The 11,714-nt window shown below is 39.0% G+C and overlaps 1 protein-coding gene across 1 annotated transcript; it reads right to left on the minus strand.

The window, feature by feature from the left end:
- Nucleotides 1–128: 128 nt before the first annotated feature.
- Nucleotides 129–10,100, minus strand: tbc1d17 (TBC1 domain family, member 17). The gene is made up of 17 exons (XM_042504776.2): nt 9,950–10,100; nt 8,707–8,802; nt 7,894–7,971; nt 7,700–7,811; nt 7,434–7,617; nt 7,144–7,255; nt 6,654–6,824; nt 5,809–5,934; nt 5,329–5,432; nt 4,708–4,802; nt 4,476–4,592; nt 3,966–4,066; nt 3,063–3,162; nt 2,557–2,654; nt 2,129–2,245; nt 1,911–1,997; nt 129–1,397 (listed from the first exon to the last, which is right to left on the minus strand). The coding sequence occupies exons 1-17, from the start codon at nt 9,974–9,976 to the stop codon at nt 1,236–1,238; spliced, it is 1,887 nt and encodes a 628-aa protein (XP_042360710.1). The 5' UTR covers nt 9,977–10,100; the 3' UTR covers nt 129–1,235.
- Nucleotides 10,101–11,714: the final 1,614 nt, after the last annotated feature.

An 11,714-nucleotide genomic window follows, 5' to 3' on the forward strand; every position in this document is an offset into this window, starting at 1 on the left:
CTAATAGCATTACTACATGTCAACAAAACCAACCAATCAGAGCAGAGGAGTCTCTCACATAGCTGTCAGTTATGTCGATTGCTGCTCAGGAACTGCGGTCAGACTGAATATGAATAGCTACTGCTTCATTAAGATTCAACCATTTATTTGGAAATAATCAGCGGATGAAAATGTTATGACATTAGGTTGATAATTACAAGGCTTAAAATATTACTACTTCACTGTGTAAACTATAAGGCATGCAATAAAGTTTGCATAGGGCTGGAATGGCATCATACAGTACTAACAAGGTGCTGCCAGTGAGTTGATCCTTCATCTGCTTCCCTTTTGAGGGACGGTAGCGAGGGGACGCAAAACAGAATGCACTGAGAGTACACGGCATTACAGGTGACAAGCGGAGATGATTATTAAAAGGTAAAAAGAGCAGCATCAAAAGAGGCATAGAGGGTAGAAAGGAGGGCAGGACATGTAAACAAGTGACGAGGACAACATAAATAAAGAAAAAGAGCACTGCAAATACGGCTATAGTGTTTTAACATCTTCAACTGCAACATTCTGTCAACACACAATGTAACTACTTACACGATGTGAGGCGTGCATGTGCAAAATGGTCCGCCATCTTGGACAGCTAGCTACAGCTACGCCACATGGACAAACCGCATGTCACGATCAGAATAGTATGCCATGATCCGAGTTTCAGTTTCAGTAAATCAGAGGCTGCAGACCAGAGTTCAACAAAACAGATTAATACATTTATAAAAAAAACCAAATTTCATTAAAATCAGTTTCGATTTAAGCAAGCTACAGTCAGTTTTGTAGTGACATCTTGAATTTCCTATGGTGGTGACTTAGCCAGATGGCGGATGTTTTTGCGCATTTCCGCCTCATATCGCAACGGTACCATGTGATTTGATCAAGTGGAGTAGCCATGGCTGGCTGTCCAAGATGGCACACCATTTTGCACATGTGCGCCTCACATCACAAAGGGCCTCACATGTGTATTGACAGGGACTTTTAAAGAAAAAAGCCTCAACAACGCCCCCTACCTCTGATAAACAGTTACAACTGTCTTCATCAAACAGCATTCCTTCTTATTAGACCATATACATATACATATATATATATATATATATATACATATACATATATATATATATATATATATATATATATATTTATTTTGTTCATTTATAATGATCGTCCCTATATTTCAGTCCAACAGCTGACCTGCACATTTAAGGATAGGTGGGACCGCGTGCGGAATTCGATGCAGCAGCTCCTGCCAGGGACTCACAGACGAGGCGTTGTGTCTCGCTGGCCTGAGAGTCTGGGCTGTCCTCCTCAGAGCTGGAGGGGCTGTAGAGACCCAGGACCTGCTGCACCTTGAGGGGAAGCTCCTGCGGAGGGCGGAGGAGAACGGGAGGTCAGAAATCACTGGTGTTAAGGTGTCAATAACCCTGCAGCTTCTTAGATTTAGCCTTTAAAATACAGACATATCCCTAAAATGTTGCTCTTCAGTACAACCACAACCTTCAGATCCAGTGTTACCCCCTAGCTGCTGATGAGCCATTAATAAAATTTAGTGTACCACCTACTGCCACACCGATTACATTCTTAAATTTAACACTTTAAAGTTTCTTTCAGTATTTCTGCTGCTTTACATTTTGTTTTCAACACACTCGACCGTCCTACTGTTATTATAGATATGTGAATTAACTAAAGATTCTTGCCTCGTTTATGGATAGCTATTAAATGCTGCAAAATGGATACACGGGAATGAATATTGGGCAATACTTTTGGCATTAAATTTTTTTGCGGGGGTTCCCATTGCCCTGAACAATCTGAACATAGACCATAGATTTGCCATTAATTCCATGCTGGATTTTGCTGGCTCATGAAGCAGCTCTTACCTTGCACTGAGTCAGCTGCAGGTAGATGGCCTCTGCTCCTCGCAGAGTACTCTGCAGGTCCAACTTCATTGTCAACTCATTAATGTGCTGAAGAGTTTCACAGAAAAAAAAAGTTTGTAGTTACAGCTGAGAGACTTAATTCCTATCACACACACACACACACACACACACACACACACACACACACACACTCACACACACACACACACTGTACTCACCTTCAGAATGGTGTTAAAGTCGTGGTCTGAGCCAATCAGCTCTCCTCTCTGGGACTCCAGGATTGAACAGGCGATCAGCAGGTGGAAGTTGTCGCATGGCAGACGAGTCCAGAGGACCTGAGGAAGGAAAGAGGATGTTACTAAACAATATTTGTAAACTAATTTTGCTACATGAGATAATTTCAATTGAGATTTTTTCTCAGACATGTTGCAGCTAAGTCTTAACTTTCAAAATAAACCTTTAATTCCTTTTTTTTGTATGAAGAGGATACCTCAATAAAAGTCAAACAGTTTTAGCTTTGAATGATGTTCATTGCAACACCCTACTATTAAATTTAACATCATCAAGGTTTAAAGCGATGAGAAGACTGAACTTTATAAAAAATACTCATGTATGAAGGAAGAAACTGCAGCTGTGGTGCACTCACCTCCCACATGGTGAGAATATCCTCAAAGGAAAACTCTCTCTTAAACCAGATGAGCAGCCAGCGGAAACAGAAGCACAGAGAGCCGCTGTCCTGAGAGTCTGATGGATAAAATAAATATTTTGTTTTTTTCTTTCAGCAAATTGACTAACACAAAGAATGAGCTTCATGTAAATAAGTAATATCTACAATGATGTCTTAAGCACATTGACATACTCTGTATCGTAGAAATGCGTTTCTTTCATTAACATTCTCATACATACGCATATCAAAATGGTGCACACCTTATCTGCAGACGTTGTAAGCATGTATACTTCATACATAACGAACAGATTCTAATGCATATCCTTGAGGTTGCATTATGTTTAATAGTTTCTCATTTGCTTTATTCCTGTTTCTGCCCTACTTTTTGTTGCTTTATCCTCACAAAAGTGCACAGCTTTGCCTCAGGACTTTTTTTTTTTTTTTAATCTAATCCATTCTGAATGCATAAGTATTAGCTGACTAACCCAGGAAGTCACATAGCTCTGGGTCCAGAGCTTTCAGCAGGATACTGAGCTGAAGGAGCTGCTGCTTCATGGCCTCCTGAGACTCTTCAAAGTTCTGGTGCTGCAGAGGAAACAAAGACTTGTTAAGTCACTGCACATGTCAGATGCCCTCACCTTTCAAAGTACTGCTATTTATATGACTTGAAACTTTCACAAAGATCACGCTGAAAGACACGAAAAACTAGAATTACCACCTCACAGTTTATATTCATGTCTACCCCGACTCACATGTATCCATGACAACAGACAATGCCTTAATATATGAATGTTGCTGCAAAGAAGCTAAAAATCCTGAAATGATCAATACAATCAGAAAATTGAAATTTTGTCATAATTAGTATAGGAATTCTTGAGTTATGGACCAAAACATGTTTTGTTTTGACCAATACCTTTTAATCAGCTTATCCTTGAGTCAAAGTGGACGTCTGTGCCAAATTTGAGGAAATTCCTTCAAGGCATTCTTTAGATATAGTGTTAACCAAACAATAGAAAAAAATAATGCCTCTGGCTAGAATGTCGTTACTGTGGAGGCGGAAAAAAAGTAAAAACCCCAGTGAAACTTCTACAAATTTAGTGGTTGTGTGCTTTCTCTTTTTACTTAAATCAGAGCTGCTGATTAAGCAATAAGCCCACACACTGGAATCATATAACTGACCGCACAAAGCAGGAAGCATAAGGTTTGTATTTTAGCTTTGAGTCAAACTTCCTGTTTTAGTTTGTGTCACTGCTCAGCTGAATCTGCTGATCCTGTCCACTGTAACACAACTGCACAGCCTAAATTAAAGTAGAAATAACAACAAAAACTAAAGCTAACTATGAATGAAATTTAAAAGTCACAGAGAAAAGAAAGACATGTCCACTAACCACCAGCTCCATGAAGCCCGTCAGGCACCAGAAGGACTCCACCTCGTTCTGGGTGACGAACAGGAGAGGAGAAAGGAGATCACTCATCCCCTGGACATAACCTGGATGGATGGAAACAAAGATGTCAGGGTGCCATAGTAGCTGCCTGAATGATCATTAGCATCTCAGATCATCTCACCTCGGATTGTCTAAAAATTAAATGCATTTTTTTTGTTTCTGAATTTCCAAATAAAATAAGAAAATAAATAAAATAGAAAATAAAAAGAAAATAATCAAATGTGCATTATATTTATTTTAAACCATTTCTTCATTTAATTTACCGAACAATTACTGTATCATGATATATATTGTTACCATGATATAAAATTACATCTACTGTGATAGAAGACTCTGGCCATATTACCCACCTTTAATAATAATTCATATTATTATTTCCATATTTACACGTATCTGTGCACACATTGCTTTAGTATCGTGCACCTCTGTTTGCAACAGTTCAGACATACATACCCAGATCAAAGTTGTACATGCAGTATGTCATCAGCACATCATGCAGCAGAGTCAGTCCTGGATTGTCGTTCCCAGAGAAGAACGTATTGTGTCTGTCTGTCCTGCTGACATCTCTCTCTGTCACAACAGAACAAAGACAGCTCAAACTCCAACATCTACTGCAGCTCTCACAGAGCAGCTGACTGACACCATGAACAGATCTTCTGTTTTATGACAGATTGTGAGGGCTGACCTATCAGACTTCTGTATCCCCTGAGGAGGGAGTTCCTCATCTCCTGCTCTTCACTGACGGACTTCCACTGCACCTTCATCCTGAAGTACTCATCCCTGCGGACACAGAAAATCATTTAAGTGGCCGGCTACCTTAAAGATAGGCTTTAGTTTTTAGGAGTTGAGAAGATGGGATGAAAACACCACTCTCTGTGAAGCTAAAATTGGCAAGATAAGCTAAGCACAAAGACCGCAAACAGGGGAAAACTTAAAACAAAATCCACCTTATACAAGCCCTAAAACTCACTGGTTAACAGAATATATTTTGTTTGTTTAATTTATAAAAAAACACAAAAAATGACAAATTGTGGTCTTACAGGTGGTTTATATTTCTCAGCCAGGTGTAGTCACTTCCTGGAGTCTCCGCTGTTTGCCTTGAAACCTCACAGTGAAAACAAGTCCCAGAGAAGCTAAGCTAACTCCCTGCTGATGGCCGCTTTGTATGTACTGTACAGACATGAGGTCTGACTTTTCATCTTACTCCTGGCAAGAAAGCAAATAAGTAGATTTCCCAAAATGTCAAATTATTACTTTAACCGTTGAAAAGAGTTACGAAGGGATGCGCAGCATTAAAAACACTAACGTTTTGACACGCAGAATGTCCTCTCTTTCCTTGAAAGTGCTGTTCCATGGATAAAAGCCCAGGAGGAACTTCCAGACCTCCTTCCTCAGGGACGGTGTGACGCCCTGCAATGGACAAGAATGGCATGAAAACACGCACATCTGGTAGGAGGAGGGTTGTAAAAGGTAAACAAGGTGTTTCCTCCAGCAGGGTTCCTACAGCTAAGGCAAGTGAGATTTAACTTTTCTGTAAATAACTTTACAAAAATGTATTACCAGTTATTTTGAGATTTTATAATGCCATGTCAGAAAAATGTTGGTTTTTTTTTTACATGCCTTGGCATTTTTAAGAACTTTCTGTGATTTATATAAGACATTTCAAAACTAATAATGGCCCTATTTTTAGATTAACGTATTCAATGCCTTTTGAGATTTTTTTTAAGGAATCTGCAGGAACCCTGTCCAGAAAGGAAGTAAACTGTCACAGCATTTACTGCCTCACCCCTCTGAATACGAGCTCTTTGACTCTCTCTGGGTTCTTCACTCGGCCCTCTGGATCCAGAAACTCTTCCCAGTTGCTCAGAGGTTGTCCTCTGGTCACGTCTGGTCTGGGACCAAGCTCTACCCCCTTAAGGGAAAGACAGACGCAACGATTTTTCTCATGTCTCTTACATTTAAAAATTATATCAGTCTGTTATCGCTACACTTTAAAATCTGACAATTTGATCTTACTGAAAATAATCTTAGAAACTGATTGCCTTGAAAAAAGAAAGTAAATATAACTATTAATCTTAATTTATGTTTACTCATATCTTGTTAAGTTTATTCAAAATTTAGCTGTATTTCCTTGATTGTATGCAGTTATTGCAACTTATAAATGGCGAGTGGAATAACCTTGCTCTTTCTAAGTGTTAGCAACTTAAGTAAACCAAGTTAGTCTGACTTAACTTCATGACAAAGATGATTTGCCAATGATGAAGTTTGGAGATCTGCAAATTCTGTTTTGTTAACATGCTTAATGAAATAATTAATATGACCGACTAATTTGCAACTGGCAGAAACAGATTCATAGTGCCGTAAACTTGGTTTAGTGAAGTTGCTAAAACTTAGAAAGTTTGATTTAATTTAACTTGTTATTTTTAGGCTGCAACAACTTCATAAAATCAAGTAAATTGAACTACATTTTAAGTAAACTTAACAATAAAATGTGAAGTTAAAATATATTAAAACTGACAAATATATTTACTTACATTTTTTAAGGCAATTGGTTTCCTAGATTTTTTTTGTAAAATCAACTCGTCAGATTTTACAGTGCATGCATTGGCTATGACTGTTTCCTTCTCTTACACAGGTGATGAGTTCGAATCCAGGCTCATCATCGGACTGTGGGGGCAAGCCAGGATCCTGTGTGGTACGCATGTGGCTGGGGGACCCTGGAGGTCGAAGCGCCGCCCTGAAGAAATTGGTGACTTTGGAGAAACCACCAAATGTAGTGGCATATGGGTCCTGGATAAATCTCTGTTCAGGCAGAAAGAGAACAGAGTCCAAAACAAGAAAAGAGATTTTTATTTTACTTTGACTAAGACTTGCAACAAGCTCAACAGAATTAATTTACTTCCACTGTGTTTTTGGCTTGACAGCTACGACACTTGGCATGCTTTTTTACTGAGCGGCTAAAGATGTGAGTGTGACAGAGGACAGTGACTGGAACTTTAGTGACCAGGCTGTAAGTTTTTAATTCAAAACAGTGTATGGGCTATAGTGGACTTTGATGTGTTAGTCACTGGTATTGACAGCTTAAAATAAAGATTTCTGATAAAAAATAAAAGAAAATTACCGAAACAAGATCTGAGCTGCCATCATCAAGCAGCTGCAGCTTATCAAAGGACTGAGAGAGTGCGCCTGAGTCATGAGGGTAGGCAAGGAAGAGCCGCCCGTCAACCGGTGACCTGATAACAACAGAAACCATGTGATGTTTTTCACATTCATGTGGTTTGTAAACAAAGATGTAAACAGCCCTGTTTAAAACTGTACATCAGCTGTTTGCAGAAGTGTCATGAGACATGTCTGACATGTTTACAGTGACAACAAGATACGGTCTGCTGCTAGAAATAGGATGATACTTACTGGTCCAGGATGATGTAACGTTGCAGGGCCCGAAACAGCTCCCTGGTTCCTCCTCTGTGGAAGTGCAGAGGAGGCAGTGGGTGGCCCCCTCTACTTGTCAGCACCAGGAAGTTTCGCCCCAAAGAGAAGCGAGCCCTCCGGAGAGAGTATAACTCTGACAGAGGCAGAGAGAACGACCACTGACCTGCAGAGGAAATAGAAAACATTAGTTTTAACCATCCTTTTTTAATTGTAACTGCCCAAGGTGACAGAAGTGTAAACTGCACCTGAATCTTTGACTGGAACGTGTTCTCGATCTTTCTTCACTGTGCTGATAACTGCCCAGTCTGGCTCATACCCAGGGTCAAAGTTTGTATCCTCCTCTCCTCCTTCTCCATCCTAATTAGTACAAAGTGGGTTCATGGGAATTATATTCAAAAAAGAAAAAAAAATCCTGTATTTTAAACAGATGAATAATGACCTTTTTGGTGTAGAGTACAGCAGGGGCAGTGCGACCCTCATCCTCTAGTGGACTCCACTCTAAAGCTGGAACCCCAGCCTACAACAAACACACAGTTAATCATCACATTGTTTCTTCAATTTCAATTTCTCAGAAGTACAATTAAAGAAATACCATTGTTTGTGCATGAATTACTGACCCTGTGTTATGGTGAATTTGAAGAGAACATTCTATTTTTCTCACATAGGGTTTAACCACAGCAAAACTATTTCAACACATTTGTTTACAAACTATCACACAACTCATGCAGTTAATCCATGTCTCAGTTAGTTTGTATGCTCAGCACTTCCCAAACAAGCAGCCCTTTCTGACAAGGCACTGAATTGTAAATGATAATTTTGTATTCTCTCTTAGAAGTCAGACACTATGAAAAAGCAGTAATTTTAGCCTGCTGAGAACAGGAGCTGCTGGTCTACCACTTCCTTCATCTGTTAGTTTCGTTCAGAGTAACTGAAATCACACAATAAACAAACGAACAACAGATGGAGGCAGCAGTGGACCAATAACTTCAGTTTCCTGTTGCAAAGGTCTGTCTGTTTGGGAAGTACTACTGACTAATCAGACTTGGACTATAGTGCACCAGTTGTATGAACTTTGTAAACAGATGTTTAGATAGTTTTTCTGTTGTTAAAGGTGGAACCCTTTTACTTCAATCCACGCAGAATTTTCTTCATTTTTGGATTCTTTTTTAACTGAATTCAACATGATGTGGAGTAAGTGAATCATCTAAAAATGTTCATTTCCGGGTAAAACAACAAACACAGTTTTGCTTACCCGCTCAACAATGCGGATGAACCCTGGGATGGTGGTGTCCTGGTTACTCCTCTTCGCATTTGTGTGAAGGTACACTCCCTCCTTCTCAAATATCAACTGAGGAAGAAGAAAACAACAACACAAGAGTAAAGCACCCCAGTATATCATACAATGTGCACTGAAATAAAGAGATGGCTCACTTTTAGGTTGTGCCACATTTACGTTTATATAATGTTAATGGTCGACCGATACTAGGTTTTCAGGGTCAATACGTTGAAGTTTAAATGTCCTTGGCAAATTTTTCGTCAAAACTTAAACATTGAACATCAAATACAGAAAGTTCCCAGCAACTTTTTTTGCAAAGTCAACTGAAAATTTAAATAAAAAATGAATTAAAAAATACCTCTTCAAGGTTTTCCATGTTCCTCTCATGCTGACAATTTCTTTGCACTTTTTGATTAATTAATTTTATCGATGATCATTAAAATAAAACACAGGTACAGGTAATCAGCAAAATGCCAAATATCAGCCCCAATAATTGGCCAGGCCAATAATCTGTCGACCCCTGTTGTGTTGTTGTTGTTGTGTTTGGTATATTGTATCTAATTTCATATCATTATTTTCATCGTCTATTAATGCGCTGATTAGATTACGTCCTCAAATCACTTGGGGGTGGGGAGGATTGATCCTATTGCTCTGGCTTGTGTTACAAAGTTGTTATATGGCCTAACTACTAACTAATTTGTAAAACGGCATAATCGTTTTAACGTTGCTGTATGTATTGTAACATAACTGATTAAATAAAACTAAACAGTATGCATTGCTAGGCCTAACGTGCACCGTGCAGCTGTGTCACATAAGTGATACACATAACAAAGAGCTTGTAAATGACTGTAGCATCACATGACTACGGCTCTGGCAGGTCAGTCGGTGAAGACGAGACATAGACAGGAAAACTTTACTATGATGAGCCAGTATCGACCGACCTTGCTGCCAAGTTTCAGTGTCTGTATGGTTATAGATACTCGTTTCAATACAGAGTCCGATATCTTATATAAAGTCAGATGACAACATGTGTCTGACAGTGCGCTGCTTTATTTTATCGAGCGTTGTGAGAACCGATAGCTAGCTTGAAGTGTAAGCTAACACTGACAGCGAGCTCGAGCACTTTCACCTAAAACGTCATAGTAGCGAGTAAGGAGAGTTGTTAACATTCACACATTTAAATACGGTTAGTGAAGTATTGTATAAAATTTGGGAATACCTTGTAGTCCTCAACGCTTTGCTCCATTTTTTCCGTCACCTCTGTCCCGACTCCGTGTTTCCAAAATAAACGTTACGTCATACTTCCTGCTTCTGGAAAACCCCGCCCCCAATGGACGTCATTGTAGGAACACGAGCCAATCAGCGCCATTGAAAGTTTACACATGACCAGTGCCTTAGAAATACAAATAAATAAAACAAATACATTTCTTAGGCACTGTACATTACCATGGGAGAGTTATTATTAGAATCGGACTTACCAATTACACCAGTACAACATAACACTATTACAATGAGGCTTACCTCTTATGTTTGTATTTTTTATTTAAAAAAAGAAGATGCCATATGATGATAGCAGACAGTCTATTTATTTACAGTATTTATATTGACGCAATCAATCAATCCAATTTTATTTGTCAAATGTGAGGAATTTGCCTTGGTGTTTTGATGCATAAAAATAAATAAATATATATGTTTGAAGTGTATGTATCGTTTTATCATTTTGATTGTCTATACTGCAATCTCATTATGGTGGTTATTCTGTACTCAGGACATTTCAAGAGGGTGTTGTATCTTGTAGGCTACAGACTGAGGCAAATTTGTGATTTGTGTTTGGGGATTGTGATCGGTTGACTTGACACAGAGAAAAAAACTTTAATTGTAAAAATCAAAAAGTATAAATGTAAAAGAAAAAAATAATATAAAAACAGGTACAACGCATCTGTTTTAGAGTAAAAAAATGTACAGTACACTACTGAAGGATTTGTGCAAAAGTTAACAGTATAAAGTATACTGTTCTTATGAAGTGAGCCAAAGGACATCATGTAGAGAAAGACTATAATCCAGGGTCATATTTGGTGTCATTAGAGTAGAGCAGAGTAGAGTCAGCTGGATTTAAAATTAAGTTTCTCACTTCTGGAACAGAAGTTTGGATTTCTAATGACTCTCTATGGAATAACACATCTAGTGAAAACCTCTAACACAAAACAAATTAAGCGAAACAGCATATCACAATATTTTATTGCAGTAGTTTTTTGGTATAAATTACATAGTACAATAAATCAGTCAGTCTGTCTGTCTGTCTGTCCGTCTGTCTGTCTGTCCATTCATCCAAAGCTCTTGCTGAGTCACTCAGTGCTGGCCCACTCTCACCAGTGCCAGCTTGATGACCTTAACAGGAAGAAAGGCAGTTATTGGTAGGTTGTCTACTTCTTTCAGGTAGGGCCTCTAATTTTTATCAGTGAGCAGATCCACCACAGCTGTGTCCTCAGCAAAGTTGATGAAAATTTGGAGTCAGAACATAGTTTGAGGACCTGCTCACTGATAGCATCGACTCCTGCTCGGTGATGTGGTGGTACTTGATGAGATGGTGGTAGAGGGTTGGTTACTGAGGAGGAGGTGGGTATATTCCCCTTTATGAATCCAGTGACTTTTTGACTGATAGGTGGGTATACTGTAAAAAAACGGAAGAAAGAGGTTGGTATGCTCCATATAACTGCTCTCCACATACCACTGGTCCTATTGCCTTCTTGGTGTTCACACGCTTGAAAACCCTCCTGATGTTATGCTCAGAAAACATGATAGTTCCGAAGGGTTTTGTTGACTACTTATAGCATAATAGCAATTTACATGCTATAGATACACCAGTACTTGACAGGCTGACATAGTTCTTAGACCTTGCCACATGCTTCTGATTGCCCTCCTGATATTGTACTTCCACTTCCTTCCTGTGGTCCCTTTTGCCTAATTTACTGCTGCTATAAACT

Source organism: Plectropomus leopardus, chromosome 18 (assembly GCF_026936395.1).
Source record: "Plectropomus leopardus strain MGB_pleo_1.0 chromosome 18, ASM2693639v1, whole genome shotgun sequence".
NCBI classification, from domain to species: Eukaryota; Metazoa; Chordata; class Actinopteri; order Perciformes; family Serranidae; genus Plectropomus; species Plectropomus leopardus.

Bases quoted from the DNA above. Each gene is read 5' to 3' on its own strand.
- tbc1d17 (XM_042504776.2), bottom strand. From the start codon at position 9,976: ATGGAGCAAAGCGTTGAGGACTACAAG. The intron at 5,935-6,653 runs GTAAGAGAAGGA...CTTTCCCTTAAG, and splicing joins GATTCGAACTCATCACCTGT to GGGGTAGAGCTTGGTCCCAG. The intron at 5,433-5,808 runs GTGAGGCAGTAA...TGTCCATTGCAG, and splicing joins AAGAGCTCGTATTCAGAGGG to GGCGTCACACCGTCCCTGAG.